This window comes from Pararge aegeria, chromosome 3 (genome assembly GCF_905163445.1).
Source record: "Pararge aegeria chromosome 3, ilParAegt1.1, whole genome shotgun sequence".
Taxonomy (NCBI): Eukaryota; Metazoa; Arthropoda; class Insecta; order Lepidoptera; family Nymphalidae; genus Pararge; species Pararge aegeria.
In genome coordinates this window covers 8770965-8790793 of record NC_053182.1, presented here as the reverse complement: position 1 = coordinate 8790793, position 19829 = coordinate 8770965, and the positions used below count along the sequence as shown (strand labels likewise).

Genomic DNA, 19829 nt, shown 5'->3' with positions numbered 1-19829 from the left:
CTGTAGATTGTAGTCCCATCTCTTTCCTCTCTGTCATAAACTTGAGCGTATTGGCCGAGAACCCATCGGTTTTGTTTCTACTGTGGGTCTATAATATACATAAATAATTATAATAAACATATAAATACTGGAAAACAATCGGAAAATAATCGGAAAATAATCTTATTAATAAGATTTTGAAAGAAAATATTATAAAACCCACTTCACTGTCCGTTATGCAATAAGCATTAATAATCTTTAAGGTACAAACTCATCCTCTCATCATTAGATCTATATGAAACTTTAATGGAACTATTTCGGAATAAATTTCCTTCGAACGAAAATATAATTTTGCAAATCCGTCTATTTATGACGAAGTTTTGCACTAGCAAAAAAAATATATACATCCGAATTGATATGACAGAAAAATATTACTGCTTTTCAAACAACTTAAACTTTTAGATTTTCTTCAGATGCCCAATCGCAGTCATCTTTACAACAGCTACATTCATAAACATTTGAAAGTTGAAGTAGTTACTGTCCAGAAAATACATACACACACCGTCAAGACAATAGGCCATCCTGTTGACACTTCAGATTATTTTATTTATGGCCAAAAGAAATATCACTTTATTTGAAATTTCAACGTGCTTCTTTTTCTTATTTCATAATGTTTCATCTCGATTTATTCAAAATAAATGGGTAGGTGATAGCTATGCTAAGAATTACGATCATAGTATGGAGGGTAGAGGTAAGGAGAGTCATCTGTGTATATGAAAAGTGTCGTCAAAATGTATTAAATTAGGATGGCGCCACATTTGCATCAGGGTAACTCTTAAAAGAAGCGCCAAATATAAATATTGTTAGAGTAGGCTTGAAAAATAAACAAGGAAGTATGGAGATACAAGGAAGTAAGGTTATATTTACCACAATATTTTGTACAACGTAAGTTGTTGAAATTCTCAATAATTAACTACTTTAGTCGATAATGACATAAAATTTTTTAACTCGGCATACTTCAATTCATCTACGATTGCTACATTCATACCATACCCTGTGCATCCACCAGCGCCATTGTGGAGGATTTTTGAACTGTTATTTAGCGCATACACTGGACACTTTTTCAACTTTTCTCCCATATAAGATGACTCTCCTTACCTCTACCCTCCATAGATCATAGTGAATTATGATGTCACAGTATGTCACAGTTGTGACAACTGACAACGTCAGTGACAAATATGATATTTATTTACTGTGGTGACAAGTGACATTAAGCTTTACTGTTCGGGTTAATTTGGGACTAAATCCGCCCTATATTTAATGTACTCTTTGGTTTAAATAAATATATTACACTATAACTAAATTATTCTTTTAGCTTGTTTATTATGGATTCAGCCTACAATAACCCCATTCGACAACGAATTAATAAGATTTTTGACAGCCACATCATAACTGATAATAGCGAAGCATTGTATACTGTGTCTGGATTGTGTTCATCGAATTCCGCTTATACTAGAAGAATACTAGTAAATGAAATTGAGAAAAGGGATTTAATAGTTAATAAAGCTATTTTGGGCGAGTACAGCAAGGTAAAAGATAAGTTGCAGGTATTAATTGATTCGCTAAACTCATTAGATGTTGCAGTTAAAGACATGTCAAACCGATTGCATGAATCCAAAACGAAAACCCATCACATAATAGCACAAACAACAAAATTAAAAGATGAAAGAAGAAAGACAAAGAAAAAGCTTTTGTGGGTTAATGCATTTGTGAAGAACTTTCATCTGTCACCTGAGCAATGCAAGAACCTTTTCGATGTTTCCCCACTCACTATAGATTTCTTTAATTCTTTAACTAGTATAGAAAAATTAAATGAAAACTGTAGAACTCTTGTAAGGTGCTGGTATCAAACCCCAGCATTTGATATCATGGAAACGATAGGGTTACAGCAAGAAGCAGCCATTGAAAAGCTATACCATTGGGCAATTGGAGCATGTCTGATTGTAGACTCACCAAATAATGCGTTGGTACCCAAGGCTTTGGCTAAACTTGAGAATAGACAAGTATTATTCTGCAATATAATTGATGAGTATTGCAATGCAAGAAAAGCAACTGTTGTACAATTGTTTATTGATGTCTTAACCAACGGAGGTGACAATGGATCTAAACCTATAGAATTCTATGCAAATGATGCAAAACGTTACATTGGGGATATTTTAGCTTGGGCTTATCAAATTATACCAGTTGAGAAGGAGAATCTCACTATCCTCTTGAAACATTGTTCAATGGTGGACAAAGAACAAAAAATTACTGATGCCCTAACAAATATTATGGAAGCATTATGTCCATTGCTAAAAGTAAGAGCAGAACTTATACTTAAACCTGATAAAGATCCTCTGGTTCTGTGGTCTATAACAAATTTGATTATTTACTACAAGGATATTATTCAAACTGTTATATCAAAAGGCCATATGATAGATACTTTCGATGAACTTTCAAAGAAAAGTGAAGATGTCTTCCTGATGACATTGGACAGTAAAATTCAAAAAGAACTAAGTCATGGTGTTAAAGCTCCCCCATCAGACTTGAATCCATCATTTGTTGTTACAGACTTAGTTAGTTTCTTGAGAGATTTAATGAATATCTCAAACAATAGCAACAACACAGATAAAAGAATTATAATAACGCATATTTTAGATCCGCTTTTGCATGCAATCAATGAAACAGCATGCCATCTTAGTTCAGGTGATATGTCTGTATACATGTTAAACTGTATTTATCATATTCAATGTACTCTGTCACTGTATACTTTTCTAGATGAATATAGCGAAAGACTGCAAGCACAATCAGAGGCTCAAATAGATACATTAACATCTGAACAAGCCAGTTATCTTGTAGCTAATTTAAACATGGGTCCTATTTATACAATTTTGCAAGAAAAAATAAATGGACCCCTATCAACAATACCCGGTATGGACACAACATCATTGAGATCTTTCCTAAATAAGTTTGACATTTTCTTAGTAACACCTGATGCTTATATCCTTCCACAATTGAATTTACTTATTAGTCACAATCACAAGTCAATTGTGAAAAAAAGAGCATTTGATGTAATAGTCGCTATTTATGAACAGTTATATCAAGCTATACAGGACCCCAACAATGCTTATGTGGAACCTCACACTATAGTAAAAAGAACACCAGAGGAAGTCAAGAAATTACTGATTTGAAAATACATAAATATATAATGTAATAATATATAATGGTACTAATTATTTTAAACCTATCAATATACCAGTTTTTAAGTTTACAGTTACCTGCCAAGCCTTGTTATAATATTCATAAACTAATCTATTTTAAAAATAATAAAACTTGTAAAAGGAGGTAGAATAATATAAAACAAATAAAGGTTTTTTTTTTTAATAAATATAATTTTTTTTTTACGTCATGACCTACATGGTCATAATGACCTAAGAACACTGATTTATATTATAATAATTACTAACTATTGTAGGTATAATAATAAAAGATCAGGTCAGCCTAAGAAACCAATGTCTATGGCAAATTTTTTTAATATCTACGATTTAGTGTAGTCGTCAAAAATGTTAAAAAAGTATTAGTTTCGTGGTAGATAGTGGTTGGTTTTCTTGGGCGAGGTTAATCATCTCATCCTCTAAATAAGATGGTCCAGTAAAGAAATTTTATAAGGAAAACTATTGTTTGTACATTGACATACCTTATAATGACGATTTAAACGCACCTATTAAATTGCTTTCGTTATGAAATGCAGGTATTAATATTTTGGCTAATTTCGACTTTTGTAGGCACCCAGTTTCGTCCTTAGAATGACCAGGTATTTTACATATACCTGTATCAATAAGGTTTTTACATATATATAGGACCTATAGATTGATAAAACTTTAAAACTCTTCTTCTTCTTCTTTTGATTTATGGCTTTTCGTAGTGCCAAAACAGCACAATGTACTTTGCCAGTGTCAAGTAGCTTGGAAAAGGCACGAACTAGAGTGGTCAGTAAAGAAAAAGAAATGTCTATTTAATAACTTCGACCTGCAAAAGTTGTTGTTAGTGAAATTAACTAAGTACGCATGAATTTAACAACCGTTTGAAGATAAAATAAAATTCAAAATTTATATCCAAAATATAAAAATCATAGTTTTAATTTGTTAATTTTAATAAATTTGCATAGATATTTAACATCCCGACTATACACTGACATTAACACGCACTCGACATTTAAGGGACGAGGAATTTTAGAAGGAAGTATATCATACAGATTAAAGGGCAATTTCGGGCAGGAAAAAAGGATATGTGAGACTGATCCTTCGTCCAGGCCACACTCACACAGAGAATGATCTCGAACTCTTATTTTTGTCAAATGTACTGGGGTACAAGCATGTCCAATCCGTAGACGACTGATAGTTGACCCAGCGAACAGATTTTTTATGAATAAAGAACCAAGGTTTTCGGGGGATATTAGGCTGGATTGAAGCATATTGTTTTCCTTTAACCGATTTTGATTCGACCCACACTGAGTTCTAAGATTTCTCCAAGTCAGATTTTGCTAAGCAACGAAGGTCTTGCGGGTGGATTTTAAAATAGGTCATAGAACCCGATTCGGTTGCAAGTTTAGCCCAAGCGTCAGCTGTCTCATTACCAATGATGCCTGAGTGACCTGGAACCCATCCTAACACAACGGTAAGGCCTTTCTGCTGACATGTTTGCAATACCTCTCTTATCCTTAATATGATGGAGATTCTCATCTTAGAGCGAAACGGATTATCCTTTAGTGCTTGTAATGCAGAGTTTAAGTTACTTGTGATATTTTCCATGCAATTGGAGCTAACGTACAGAGCGATATCGTCAGCATATTGTAGAACATTGCAAAAGCTTACGACAGACAGTTTGAGATCATAGGAGTAAATACTATAAAGCAATGGACTTAAGACAGACCCCTGAGGGAGACCTCTCCAGATGGTTCTGGGGGGAAGAAAAGAAGAAGGGGTTTTCACCAGAATATTCGGGTTGATAGAAGATTTAATATGATTTGAGTTAACCTCGGCGGAATATTCAGCTGATGCAGTTTATGTCTCAGAAGCGGAAGGAGAACACTATCATATGCTGATTCTATGTCAAGAAATACACCCACAAGATACTCTCCTTTAGCCAGGGCTGTTCGAATATCTGTCGTAATGACTTCAAGACTATCCATTGTTCCGAGTCCCTTTCGGAAGCCAAATTGGGACTTTGCCAATAAACCTCTACTTTCTACTATCCATTCCAATCTGATTTTTATCAAGTGCTCCATAATTTTGGCTAACGTAGAGGAAAGAGCTATGGGACGGTAAGAGTTTGGATCCATGGGGTCTTTACCATGTTTTCGTATTGGGATTATGACTTGAGTTCTCCAAGATTCCGGGACTATTCCTGTTAAAAAAAAACTGTTGATCAAATCAAGGTAAAAATGCTTCGCTTTTTCGTTAAGTTTTACCAAAAAGGAATACGGTATGCCATCGGCCCCAGGGGCTGAATCTTTAAGACTTGAAAGAACTCCTTGAAGTTCATCAAACGAAAATGGGGCATCCATTTCATTGCCAGATAATAAAGATGAGGAAGGAGTAAAGCTACTTCCACAAGGGACATACGGAGGAGCAAGTTTATCTGCAAAGGCTTCAAGCCAGATATTTGTATCGTTCGATGAAGGATCTGTAGATGTAACAGAGTTTCGGAAACGCTTAATTTTATTCCAGACTGAGGACGAGGGAGAACGGGGATCTAAGGATTCACAGTAATCTACCCAACCGTTTTTTTTCTTTTTAGACATAAGTCTCCTAGTTATACCATTAGTACGCTGGTAATCAAGAAAATTGCTACGAGTCATATTCATTGTATAAGAGGACTCAGCTTCCTTGCGTTTTTTAATCATGTTTGTACACTCGTCATCCCACCAAGGTGGAGATGAGTAAAAGTCACGTTCAGGCTTTTTTATAGGAATATAGAGGTTAGCTGATGATTTCAGAATTTTAACAAATTGCTCATAGTAAATTAAACAATCACCACCACCTCCAGCAGCTGAGAGAGAATCAATAAACCTATCAACGGAATCTGCGTACGCAGGCCATTGTGCTTTTGTTAGCTTATACTTAAGTAGCGGGTTAGGCACTTTGAACGGAATCGACCTTTGGGCCAAAGTGAGAAGAATAGGGAAATGATCGCTGCCGTGCGAGCTTGGGAGGGTTTGCCAAGACATAAGTGAGGCTAAAAAAGGAGAACAAAGAGATAGGTCTAAAGCAGACTTAGGGTTCTGATCTGGGTATACTCTTCTTGTCGGAGATCCGTTATTGAGAATACATATGTCAAGCTCATCAAAGAGTTCCATCAAAAGAATGGCAAACCCGTCACATGAGTGGGAACCCCAGGCTGTGTGGTGAGAGTTAAAATCTCCCATTACTACAATAGGGGAACTTTAATGGGTATTTGTACTTATTATTCAGGTCTGATAAATGTCAGTGTCAACCAATAGAGACATAGCTGCACGGTGATAAACCTTTGCCTTTTTCCAACAGGAAAGATAAGACTAAGAAGAAAGAAACTGTCAGTGTCAACGGTCCTGTGCCATGTTGGTCAGTGGTCTCAAAAATTCAGAAAATAAAGCAGAAATGTATTAAATATGGTTCAAAGTAAATCAAAGTTATCCCTTGTATTACCACAATTGTTTAATGTTTAGTTATTAACACTGATGATTACATTTACAAATATGGGTACGGTATCCTTTAAAATTTCAAATTCTTCCCCATATTTTTTATGATCAAAAGATTTAAGAAAACAAGACTGGCATTTAGCACAAAAAATTACATTTGCACATGCTGTCTAGAATTGTCCCCGCTTGTTCAATATTGGTAAAAAATAAACACCTTAAACTAATTAAAATGGCAAAAAGTACATTTGAATATGTTAAAAATTTTGAACAAGATGATACTCTACTACCTAATTCTTGGATTGTGGTCAGATTAGATGGTAAATGTTTTCACAAGTTTTCCGAAGACCATAATTTTACGAAACCTAATGATGCAAGAGGATTAAAGCTAATGAACTATTCTGCTTATGCTGTATTGAGTGAGTTTAATGATCTCTTGATGGCATATGGACAGAGTGATGAATATTCATTTATATTCAAAAAGAATTCAACACTGTATAAAAGGCGAGCTGCTAAATTGCTTACTACCATTAATAGCAAGTTTACTTCATCTTATGTTTTTTACTGGAACAAATTTTTTGATGAAGAACCATTGAAGTATCCACCAGCATTTGATGGGCGTATTGTTTTGTATCCCTCTGAAGAAAATCTCATTGATTACATGAAGTGGCGGCAAGCAGATGTGCATATTAATAATCTTTATAATACAACATTTTGGACTCTCGTTTTACAGGGTAATCTCAGTCCAGCTCAGGTAATTTATACAACCACATATAAATAGACTTAAGCACCCAATTAACTTTTACTAAGTAGGTTGTACTTTTTATTTAAATAATTAATTAATGTGCAATTTATAAGTGAATACAGAAAATATTAATCATATAATCTGCAATCAGTAATAATTATCAATGACTAGCAGAACCAGCAGACATCATCATGCCCATTAAAGCAGCGCCACCTACTAGGTAGAATTGTATTTTCAAACAATCAAAATGGGTCCATAGCCTTCTATGAATATTACAAGATCAAAATTATAAGGCAAATTGGTCAAGCTACTCTAGAGTTTCAGTGAGACTAAAGAGTGGAATTTCATTTGTTCATATAGATTTAATAAATTTATTATATGTTATGAGTGTTGAGTAATTATTGGTTCTGTATCAACTACTATTTGAACTATTTATCTCACCAGAGTTTTTATGTTTAAAATGTATTGATTGAAATGACTGTTTAATTTTCAGGCTGAAAAACGATTATGTGGCACAGTATCTGCTGATAAAAATGAAATATTGTTCAAAGAATTTAACATAAATTATAATAATGAACCTGAAATGTTCAAGAAAGGAACATTGCTGTTAAGAAAAACTTTATCTAATGAAGCCTTGAACAAAAGCATTTCTGTAATTGTGGATGTCCACAGTGATATGTTGAAAGATACATTTTGGAAAGAACACAGTAACTTATTAACTAAAACCAAACAGTATTTGAACTATGAAGGGCCTGTTACAGATATATTAAATGAACAGATTGTGAGTAAAGCAAAAATAGCACAAGAACAAATTGAAATTAGTGTGTAAGGATAATAAAAACATCATTTGAAATTTAACTGCTTTTATTTAATCAAGTTTCTAACATAGTATACACATTCTCTACAATAATTGGGTTATCCCAAAAAGAAACATTTCAATTCTATATTTTATGTACATACATAAATAATTTAGTGTCATTCAATAACATATAATCTGAATATAATTTGAAAAATATTAAATAGCATTAATGTAGTTATTTTTTAAATATGGACAGCAGAGTTTAGAGGCTTATAAATCTGCATAAGTAATTATTATAATTATTAAAGATATCTCATACTGCAAAATAACAATGAAGTTCTTTTAAAACTGTTGTTACAAATACAATTTATGTTCTTAGTGTATTTTCGATAAATACTGAAAAGGCAAAAATTTACTTATTAATTATCTAACAACAAGGAATGTCGAATTTTTTGAAAGCTTAATTTATATGTTTTGTTATTGTTTACAACTTTATAATGTTAATTTGCGATACATTTTGTCTATAAATCCCAAGTCAATTATTTTTTTGTTGCTATACAACAATTAGCAACAATTTATAAATAATAAAAGATTTATTAAGATAGTTAATTCTTATGTATAAGGTTTAACCACTTTCTTCAATAATATTTTAAATAAAAGAACAAATATTTCTTAGTGCTGGTTTTCCAATTATCAAATTGATGATGGTTTCAGCGGACCAAGCTTCTGAATTTAAACCTGTACTTTATTTTTGTCTCATTTAGGTCTTTAAATTAATATTTACTTCATAAAACAAGCACTTTGATTGTAATAGAAAGAAAAGTGTGTATTATAAAACTAAGATATTTGAGTTAAGATTTTAGAAAGATATAATTTTGAGTATCTTACGTTGAAATATTTAAACATGGTCACTTCATCGCTTTTGAAACTCTTTATCAAATTGAATTATGTAACAATTGAAAAATCAGCTCTTAGTAATATATAAATTATTTACACTGCATAAAGGACTTTCTTCAGATTAGAAATCTTTTAGAATATGGGAATGTAGTTGTCAATCTTGGCTCTGTGTTTCTGAGCTACGCATTCACTGATCCATACGATATTTCTACATTCTTGTTCCTTCAGTTTGAGATAAGAGTAGAACACTCCAAAATGAAACTGTTGTAAAAATGCATTGACGTTGAGAGTCACCTATAACAATAAATTTTAATTAGTATATTTATCTATGTCTTATTAATAATACAATACAAAATGAATTTTGAATTGCATCCATTTTCAATTTATAAATTTTTGGTATAAATGTTACCATACCTCATGTTCAAAGAATTTATCTTCAAGGGTTTTGTCACCAACGTTGTTTCCAGCACCTTCAAACAATGCAGAGTATTCAGCATAATATTCAGCCACTGCCTTCACCTGTTCATAATCATCAGCACGTGCCAGTGCAGCCAAACCATCAGGATTTAATTTGCCACAGCGGGGGTACAATTTAGCACGATCATCCTTTGACAGCTCAGTACCGAAAGAGTTAATGGTAATAATGATGGCACGTCGATCAGCTTCAAACTGAAAAATATTTTTATGTATTATTAAATATTAGATTTTATGTTTGATAATAAATATGAGTTTATAACTAAAATATATTAAGATACCCATCATGTGTATGTTTTGTTTTGTTTTATTGCCAGTGATGATTAATAATGTGAACCAATCTTTTTGCTTTAAATCTATATACAGTGTGTCCAGTCACCAATGTTGGAGCGTTAAATTATATAAATAGTGCACAATTTTATTGACAAATCATTAGATCTCATTTAAAAAAATCCTTGGTGAAATGCTGTAGCTGTAACCCATGTGTAGGATTTCACCAAACTATAATACTGTTACTTACATATTAGCATTAAATTTGAATTTGTTTTTTTGCTTCAGTACTATCAGTATGAAAAAATACAAAGGAGCTAATATATTTCATATGACTTGGGGTAGTACGAATTATAGTGGTTCACCTTGTTTGTGTAGTTTAACTATATAAATAAATGAAGAGCTTACAGCTAAAATTTCACACATGACATCAGCAGTTGTTCCTCCAATCTGCTTGCAGAACTCATAAAAAGCTTCTAGATAAGCCTTATACAGGGTGTTACGAATGATCTCAATGTTCATTTCATCTAGATCTTGTTCGCTGATGCAATCTACAAAGAATGGTGCCAGTGGTGTGTCAACTAGCACAGCATTGTAGAGCTCAGCAGGAGTAGCAGCCACATGTATAGCTTCCATCTGCTCAAAAGAGCCAAGCGGATGGCACTTTGGGATAAGCTCTGAAATTGGTCTCTGGTGGAGTGTACCAGTAATCAAGAGAATGATATTATCAATCATGTAGCTGTAGGTGATGAAATCCAGGAAGGTTGACATTGGCTCTACAGAGTGATTCCTTAGATGTTGAAACTCAATAACCAACTTTTCACGTAGTTTATCATCAATAGTAGACACAGCCAGAGGGCTGGGTTCATTTGCTAGGAATGTGCCGTAATCTGTTCCTTGTAAGTGAAGTTTCAAATCTGAAAAGAATATATTTAATTAGTGGTGCGGTGGAGTTCGTTTTAACACCAGTCGTTGATCAAGGTCATAAAAAAACTCTATTTTGGACCTCGCGAGGAGTTTGTTCAGTCAGGTAACTAACAATGAATACTCAAAACTATTGATCAAGAAATATATATTACGTTTACTTACCTTCTAAAGTTTCGCATTGTACTAAATTCAAGTAGTCGGACTGTTTAAGGATACCACACTTAAAGCCACGGCATAATCCTTCTAAGTACCCAGCGTCAATATTAAAAATACACCCTTTCATAATTGGAATCCTCTTTTTTGGGAAGAACACTAAAATCTAATTTCTCTGCTACAATCAAAAGATTGGGAGGAAAGATGGAATCAATAGATTATAGAATTCATTGATCATATGATAATTCCATAGACAATATTGTAATTACATCACTTAATGTTGCTATGTTTAAAATTCAATGTACTGTTTATATGCTTTTATAAGTATGAAATCTAGATACATTTTCAGTTCGCTTTTTTTTCAAATTGCTTGTGAAGTAAAGGTTGAAAAGACTGTAATCAAGGACTGTTGACAATGAACAAGTTCCATTTTCTAAATTTAGACCTATGGCAACGATGACTAAAAAAATGACAATTGACAATTGTTAAAAGTCGCTGACACTTGACAAAATCTGTCCTATAAATAATTTATAGGTATTAAAAAAACAAATTTCAAAATGCTGCAAATGCGACTCAAGAATTCTCTAAAACCATGGCTGTTTAAAGGTATAGAAATGAGTATACTAATGAACTGACCCGATTTTATTCTTAATGTGCAATAAAAATGTTATCATTTCATTATACTTTGAAATTATTATTCTAAAAATGTTGAAGTGAACTTTATCGATTTCAGTAACATCAGCTGGTAGTTTAGGCAAATGTGAACATTCACAAAAATCATCTTCAGAGACTGAAGTTGAACCAGGGAAAACAGAATCTAAAAGAATGGCTGAATTTAAAAAGAAATTGAGAGAAACAACCCCAATAAATGATTTAGGTGAACAAGCAGACATTCGGCCACCTAAGGAAGACCCACTGCCACAGTGGCCTAATGACACAAATCCCCATACTGGAGAAGTAGGTGGTCCACGAGGACCCGAGCCTACAAGATATGGAGACTGGGAAAGAAAAGGAAGAGTAACAGACTTTTGAAAACCTAGTGGAATACATGTTTTAATGCATAATCAGATTTTTAGGCAATACAATTTTGTAATTGATGCTAATTCTGTTGTATACAAATATCACTTAATTGGCGATTAAGTGATATTTAAAGTAGTGCTGTCCTTGTTGACAGGCAAAAGCGTAGCATTATATTTAGGGCTGTCTATTTAGTTAGGAATTTGAACCATTGGCGAATTTTCTGCTGTGTATGAGGTGTATGAGTTGTATGAGTTGTATATGTTATATTTTTGTTGTATAAATAAATAACAAATTTAATATTTGAACATTTATTGACTGCTATTGGCAGATTTTCCAACAGTTTTAGGCATTTTTTTATTAGTTGAATCTTCTAGTTCCTTAGCCTTGTAGTAATGTGGTGCCACTTCTAAAAGCCACTTGCTTTCTATTTCTGTAACTTGTCTCATAAATTCCTTGGAGGTAAAAACAAGCTCATGGTAGATTACCCATCTAGGTAACTCCTCAAACAAGGCACTGTTGGGGTGAATCATAACTGTCTGAAATCATTTAAAAATAATTAATAAATAAGTGTCAAATTTAATTAGGTATTAATAAAAAAGTAGACTAGCTTACTTGATTATGTTTAACAGTTTTATAATGTCCTCCTTTGGAAAATTTGGCAATGTGATAAAAATATCCAGCAGTAATAGCTTTTCGGATATTTGTGTCATCAGATACACTAGATAGCATCTCAATTTCTACCCTTTCCATAAGTCCAACTAGCTGTTCACGTACATCCCGCGCTCTTTTCATAGATCTGTATTGTATGAAATTTTCATAACACCATTGCACAGAATAGTCTGAATCAACCCATTGATTATAGACATTCATTAATGTTAAATGGTCACCATGTCTGTGAAAAAAATTTTTCCTTGCAGTATCTGCATGTATAATTTTATCTTTTGGCCTGTAAAAAACCGAGCTATTAACTGATAACATAGCAGCTATAGAAACTATTTCTTCTGAACACTTGTATCTGAAAAAAAAAATGTAAAAAGGTTATTTATATAAAATTTTAATTAAATTTATTATTACTCAATTTAAAGACTGCAAATCAAACTTACTTTTCACTAGCTAATAACATTTTGGCTAGCATAGGATCAGTAGGGAATTCTGCCATTCGTCTACCAGCTTTTGTCAATTCACCATGATGGTTCAGTGCACCCAGTGCATACAATTGCTCTAAGGCTAAAACTAGGGTTTCATGTGGAGGGGGATCTAAAAAATCAAAATGTATAAGATCATTGATCCCCAAAGCTTTCAATGTAAGCACTGCATTTCCTAGATTAATTCTTTGGATTTCAGGGACAGTATTGTCTTCTAGTTCATACTTATATGCCCATGCTGTGTAAAGTCTGAAACATTTTCCAGGTGCAACTCTGCCAGCTCTACCTGCTCTTTGATTTGCTGAAGCCTTAGAAATTGGAACCACCATTAAACTTTCCATGCCAGTTTTAGAATTAAAGTTATTTTGTTTAGCAAATCCTGGATCAATAACATAAATAATATTGTCAATTGTAAGTGATGTCTCAGCAATGTTGGTAGCAAGCACTACCTTACGAGCTCCTTCAGGAGTGGGCTCAAATATTTTTGCTTGCATATCACTTGGTAAATTTGCATAAACAGGTAAAATAACAAGCTCCTTTAATTTTTTGCCAATTCTTTTTGTTCTTTCTTGTAACATTTCAACACATGTTTCAATTTCTTCTTGACCCGTTAAGAAAACTAGAACATCACCAAGTGGTTGAGTGGCATGAATTTGTAATACTGTTACCACACAAGCATCTATGTAGTCTGCCTCTGGGGCTTTTGTATAATACATATCAACAGGGAACCTTCTACCAGGAATTCTAAATATAGGGGCATCATCAAAAAATGTGGAAAACTTTTCAGCATCTAATGTAGCACTTGAAATCAACAATTTTAAATCTGGTCTAAATCTGGTTATATCTTTTACTAAACCAAATAAAATGTCAGTATGCAAAGTACGCTCATGTGCTTCGTCAATAATCATAACACTATAAGATGCTAAATCTGGTTCTGATAAAAATTCTCTGTGGAGTGTACCATCTGTCATGTATTTGATGACAGTTCTATCAGATGTGCAATCTTCAAATCTTATACTGTAGCCAACCTCATTGCCTAGTTTAATATTCATCTCCTGGGCTACTCTGGCTGCTACTGACATAGCAGCTACCCTTCTTGGTTGAGTGCATCCAATTTTTTTACCATCATCAGTAAATCCAGCCTCATACAAATATTGTGGTATTTGTGTAGTTTTGCCTGAACCAGTTTCTCCTTCAACTATAAGAATTTGATAATTTTTTATTGCTTCAATCAAAGCTTTCTTAAAAGGAAATACAGGCAATGACTTTTTTGTTTCCTCTATTGTTAGTCTAGCTTTTTGGTGTTCTGATATCTTTTCTTCTTCTTTTTTTTCTTTGTTGCCTTCTAATTGAAGGGCTTGTATGAAATCAATTTGTTCATCCAATAATAATTCATATTCTTCTTGAGCTTTTGCATCTTTTGCACCAAATTTGAAAAAGGCTGATTTAATTTGTTCTTGTTCCCATTTTCTTTGCTCTGAGTGTGGTAACTTTTCGTTTTCATCAACTTCTACATACTCTCCTGAGAAAATATTATAATTTAATTTAATCATTTTTAAAGTAATCTCCTAAAGGATAGCTAGAAACTATTTGCAATTTGAAAACAGAGGTTATTATGATATAGTTTGATTGCAAATTGTTTGATTCTAACTTGACTATGGAATATTTAATGATCTTCTAATATTATGTAATTAAAATTATCCTAGCTATGGCTATATTTATTAAATTAGTCTCATTGGACAAATATTTTCATAATCCAAATACGTACAATGTTTAAATTTTTACCTTTTTCACCTTTCCCAAGATCTTGTGGCATGTGGTACCTTTGAACATTTTCTAATTCACGTGCCCTTTCATGTTCTTTAGCCAACTGCAATATAGTTTTCTTATGCTCCCTGTCTCGTTTTTCTTTATCTGTCAATCTTAAAAAGAATTCTTTGATTTAGATTTATTTACATTAAATATTTATAAAATGGTGACCCTGTAAGAGATTTCATCCTCCTATTTACAAAAGAAATGGTCCTTTGGTATAAGGGGGAGGAAATCTCCTGGTGCAATACCAGATATTCTGAAAGAGTGATGTTAGTTGTATTCCTTCTCACTAAAACCTTGGCACATATTGTTCAGTTTCATGTACTTATAAAAGCTTGTATAGTTGAATGAAATTTCTATGTTTTTAAATTGAGTAAGTTTTTAAGGAAGAAAATATTTTTTTTAAAAACAAAAACCTGTTCACCTGAATCACTAAATTTTTTTACATCAGTAAAGCCTTGGCTAGGAGATTGAGTATTATTATATCATATCATCAGTTTAAATGAATTAAACTATGCATAAAAAAAAATGCCCGTATACTTTAGCTTATTGCTAAGGTATATAGGCAATTTAAATACCAATATGGAGATTAAAGTGAGACCATATAATAATAAATTAAGGACATACATGCTTTCATCAAAAAGATATTCATCATCTGCTATATCATCTTCTAATTCAACAACCTTGTCTTCCTTCCTCTTTTGTAAATATTTTCGTCTTGATTGAATACGAAGCTTAGGTAATATTTTGTCTCTGCCTTCTGCTTCCAATTTTAGACGCTTTGCTGCTTCTTCATAGGATCTTTTACTAGAGCCTTCTGCAACTTTTTTTACTTTGTCCTCATCACGTGTTCTTAGTCTTTTGGCGAATTCGTCTCGTTCTTTTAAATCTTTCAAGCGACTCTCTTCAGCGCTTTCAGAGTCCGAAGAAGAATGATGTCTTTTTCCTCGCTTGTCCATTTTAAGGTACGAGACAGAAGATTTACGAATTTAAGAGTCAAATTGTTCAAGAACAGTTTTAATGTCATGAATTAATTCATATTAACTGAACATTATTTTGTTTTCAGGGAATTCATGCACATCCTACAACAGATAATTTAAATTATCATAGAAATGCAATATTATGTACTTATTATCGAATATCATGTCTACTAACTACACTAGATTACAGCTTTTATTATTTTTGTTTCTCACTTAACCAAAATACAATAAATTGCGATTATTGTCACTACTCAGAAGTCAGAACGTCAGAATATTGACATTGACATTGAAAAATGACACAATGTTTTTTTTTAAATCTTATACGGCTCTGGACTTTCAGTATAAGATCCTAAATGAACCTCTTAAATGTAGGAAAATTATTTAAAAGGAAACCCTGTAAGGAAACGTAAGTGATGCCAGATTCTGTTTGTGATTATATTTTCTTTTCTAAGGAATGTAACAGGGGTCCACCAATCCGTATTGAGCCAGCATGGTGGACTACGGCCTTAGCCCCTTCTCATTATGGGAGGAGACCCATGCCCTGTAGTAGGCCGAGGAGGGGTTGATATGATGATGATGATGAACTAGAAATACCAGTGCCAAACCTAATAGGCGAACAGATCAACCAGTTAGGCTGGTCTGTCCGGGTTCATTCCAGTCCAGTTTAATTTGGGTAACAACGCTGGAAACTTCACATTATTGAGAATTTTGTGTCTGACGTTGTGTGTACGACAAAAAATATTGTAAAATCAAGCTTTTTTGATTATTAGCAGTCGACTTACCTGCGTTCGTCCACGTTCGTAACGCTCGTAACGCTTGCTCGTTTGCGAAATGTAAGAAGCCTAACAAATGCGGGACCAGCCGGACACCGTTAATTTTTCTCAAAAAGCCTAACTACGTCCGGCTTTTTTGAGACGCCTGGCAACGCTAAATTAAACTAAGGTTGGATTGACGAACATGTCTTCATCATCATCAGCATCCCGCAGCCTATTAATGCCCCCACAGTTAGGCACATGCCTCGCCTCTCATAAGAGAGACGGTGGGATGACACAACGTGGTGGGCCTAACCTCTAAAACCTAGCAGTATAGAAGCGTGCTGCTTCAATGCAGGTTGGTGGGCTTCTATTATTGCCACATTATCGGCGACGAATGCCGAATAGTCTGACTTGAGAATTTAATTGTAGTGTTTTTCCAACTAATATTTCCTAAAACATTATTTTATAAAACGTACTAACAGTTTTCACGAAAAACAACTCAACCACTTATTACTGATATTTTCATTTTATAAAATCATTACATCTCAATTTAAATAATTAGTGAAATTAGATTATCTTTTTGGTTTCTCTTATTTTATGAGTAATATATATGTGTTGCACAGTTTTTTTAAAGTTTTGAACAGGGGCTGAAAGGACATTGTAAAGCCCTGCATTTCTCAGGCTATGATCTTGAAATGTTTCAGAGGTTTGAATTTTTTTATCCCCAAGGCTTACCCCATGGGTGCTAAATGTTTGGGTACAAATTAATAAAATTGACTCGATATCTGTTTGAACGGGAAAATCTTTGGAACCGCTGAACTGATTATCACGGTACTCACAGTATAGTGAGAATTATACAAAGAATGACGGTGGTTTACATAGCAGGTAAGTATATCCCTTTATAATTACGCTTGAGTGATGTACTCGCCGTAGATGTTGTTGCCAAATCCGATCCAATCCAGAAACTTAAAGTCGTCCTCCAGTGCAGTGGTAAACAGCAGATGACATCACTCTGTAGCACTCCTTGTTGCTATTGGATTAGCCTATCAGTCCTGCATAAGAATTCACATAATGGCGCTCTTCTACAAACAGATAATCTTTCGTAATATACCTGTAGCCGATTTTTCATCTCTGTAGTGACGTCGACACTTATGCAGTGTTTCTAAATGAAAGGCCTAATTAACCTGCCACAGCTTATGGCGGTTTATTATATAATCTTTCTAAAGTTCTTACGGAACCCGGCATGTTTAGGAGGCTGGTAATGGTCGAACCTATTCGATTAAGGCAATTCGTAATGAAAAACTTATAGACCATTCTTCAGAGAGGTTAATACAACAGAACAGGACCACTTGAACAACCACTAAAAAGACTTCTAACTAAACTATCGGTTTTCCAACGGCTCTCAGAAGGTCTGCATGATCGTATTGGAAAAATTTAAAAATATAGAACAGAAGAATAGTTAATCAAACAGCTAAAGACAACAATCGCATTTTCAGTTTAATTAAAAAACTTGAAAACTATATAAAAATTCAGCTACCATATATTTGCGTTCGCAAAACCTAAGAACTAGACAGAAGATTTATTTAAAAATTTTAAACATAATTTACTAGGAGAGTTTTTATACATCTAGTTACTTTTTATTCATCAGGATTTATTATCAGACTGAGCCATAGCAAAGCGAAGCGAAGCACTGCAATTTAAATATAATCTTCCTTCCTTTGACGGCAGATTGGCGCAGTTTGCAGCGACCCCGCTTTCTGTGTCCAAGGCCGTGGGTTCGATTCCCACAACTGGAAAATGTTTGTGTGATGAGCATGAATGTTTTTCAGTGTCTGGGTGTTTATATGTATATTATAAGTATTTATGTATATTATTAATAAAAAATATTCATCAGTCATCTTAGTACCCATAACACAAGCTACGCTTACTTTGGGGCTAGATGGCGATGTGTGTATTGTCGTAGTATATTTATTTATTCCTAAGCCCTGACTCTCACGTCACAAAATATTAGGTTTATATCAAAAGATTTCTAGGACAGGAAAATATGATTTAAAATAGCAAAATAATCATGAACAAGGAATTAATAACAAACATTTTGTTTATAAACATTTTATTTTAAATATAAGAAAATCATTGATAAACATAAACCTTAATTTAAATATAATGTATAACTAAGAATTACCTAATATGATACTGGAAAACTAATCGAAACAATATTATTTTTTAAACAAATTACTTAGTCCAAAGATCAATCATTGTACTATTGAGACACAATTAAACTGTCATATATTTATTTATTAGGTAATAGTAAAAATGCTTTACAATATAGTTACAGGGTAGTAATTTGGAATGGATCGGCAAGGACTATTTATTACCTTTAATGCAGTGAGATGTTACGTATTTATTCCCTCTATATCTTGTGTCCCAAAAGAGATCCAAGCTTATGATAAGGATGCAAAGAACTCATAGACATTTTTGAGAGATTCTGTTGTACCTACACAAATCTTATAACTAAATTCATTGCAATGTATAAAAGTAGTGCTATCCGTTTTACACTGTTACCTAAACTCTACCTGAATAGTGAGTTGCGTTGTTTCCGAAAAAGCGTCGACTTTGAGTCCTTTCCCATATAATTTAAATGACATGCCACACTTTAATCTTTGTAGTGGCGACGAAACACAACGCACTATTCAGGTAGAGTTTAGGTTGCAGTGGGAATCGCCTTTAAAAGAGGTTACCACTATTTTTAGACGTTATACTTCTGATTAGTGACAATAATATTAACAGAATTGGGACCAATATCTCGTATTGCATTAATGTAAGCTACCTTGAAGCCAGTGGCGTGCATAGCCCTTGGACCCAGGGTATGCACAAGGTGTTCAACACAAACATAAAGTAAAATTAAAATTTAGATTTTAGATGGGTATGTCGGTTTATAATCAAATTACTTTACGAAAGTTATATTTTTGATTGATTTAATACTATCGTCTAATTGAATAAAAGTACATACCCTGATTTACGTCACAAAATTATGACACACCATTCGGCAGCATTTTCTAAGCACACTGACGATTATAATATTTTTTCCAACATATCATGTTTTTAGCGTCTTTATGAAAATTATTAAGATCACAATATCCTTTATCATTCCACACTTT

At 33.3% G+C, this 19829-nt stretch overlaps 5 protein-coding genes across 5 annotated transcripts; 3 read left to right on the top strand and 2 right to left on the bottom strand.

Annotated features, from left to right (window-relative positions):
• The first annotated feature begins 1221 nt into the window (after window positions 1–1221).
• Window positions 1222–3305, top strand: LOC120637161 (conserved oligomeric Golgi complex subunit 6). The gene has a single exon (XM_039908833.1). The coding sequence runs from the start codon at window positions 1365–1367 to the stop codon at window positions 3207–3209; it is 1845 nt and encodes a 614-aa protein (XP_039764767.1). The 5' UTR covers window positions 1222–1364; the 3' UTR covers window positions 3210–3305.
• A 3291-nt stretch (window positions 3306–6596) lies between these two features.
• LOC120637047 (probable tRNA(His) guanylyltransferase) lies at window positions 6597–8297 on the top strand. Its single transcript, XM_039908643.1, has 2 exons — window positions 6597–7448; window positions 7933–8297. Exons 1-2 carry the CDS (start codon window positions 6861–6863, stop codon window positions 8266–8268), a joined length of 924 nt encoding a protein of 307 aa, XP_039764577.1. The 5' UTR covers window positions 6597–6860; the 3' UTR covers window positions 8269–8297.
• Window positions 8286–11182, bottom strand: LOC120637046 (V-type proton ATPase subunit d). The gene is made up of 4 exons (XM_039908642.1): window positions 10969–11182; window positions 10288–10796; window positions 9550–9804; window positions 8286–9429 (listed from the first exon to the last, which is right to left on the bottom strand). The coding sequence occupies exons 1-4, from the start codon at window positions 11087–11089 to the stop codon at window positions 9268–9270; spliced, it is 1047 nt and encodes a 348-aa protein (XP_039764576.1). The 5' UTR covers window positions 11090–11182; the 3' UTR covers window positions 8286–9267.
• Window positions 11183–11357: 175 nt separating this feature from the next.
• Window positions 11358–12222, top strand: LOC120637051 (succinate dehydrogenase assembly factor 4, mitochondrial-like). The gene is made up of 2 exons (XM_039908648.1): window positions 11358–11565; window positions 11693–12222. Exons 1-2 carry the CDS (start codon window positions 11517–11519, stop codon window positions 11989–11991), a joined length of 348 nt encoding a protein of 115 aa, XP_039764582.1. The 5' UTR covers window positions 11358–11516; the 3' UTR covers window positions 11992–12222.
• Window positions 12223–12271: 49 nt separating this feature from the next.
• Window positions 12272–16120, bottom strand: LOC120637050 (pre-mRNA-splicing factor ATP-dependent RNA helicase DHX16). Its single transcript, XM_039908647.1, has 6 exons — window positions 16092–16120; window positions 15564–16018; window positions 14910–15046; window positions 13083–14646; window positions 12592–12994; window positions 12272–12515 (listed from the first exon to the last, which is right to left on the bottom strand). Exons 2-6 carry the CDS (start codon window positions 15893–15895, stop codon window positions 12288–12290), a joined length of 2664 nt encoding a protein of 887 aa, XP_039764581.1. The 5' UTR covers window positions 15896–16018; window positions 16092–16120; the 3' UTR covers window positions 12272–12287.
• Between the last annotated feature and the right edge of the window lie 3709 nt (window positions 16121–19829).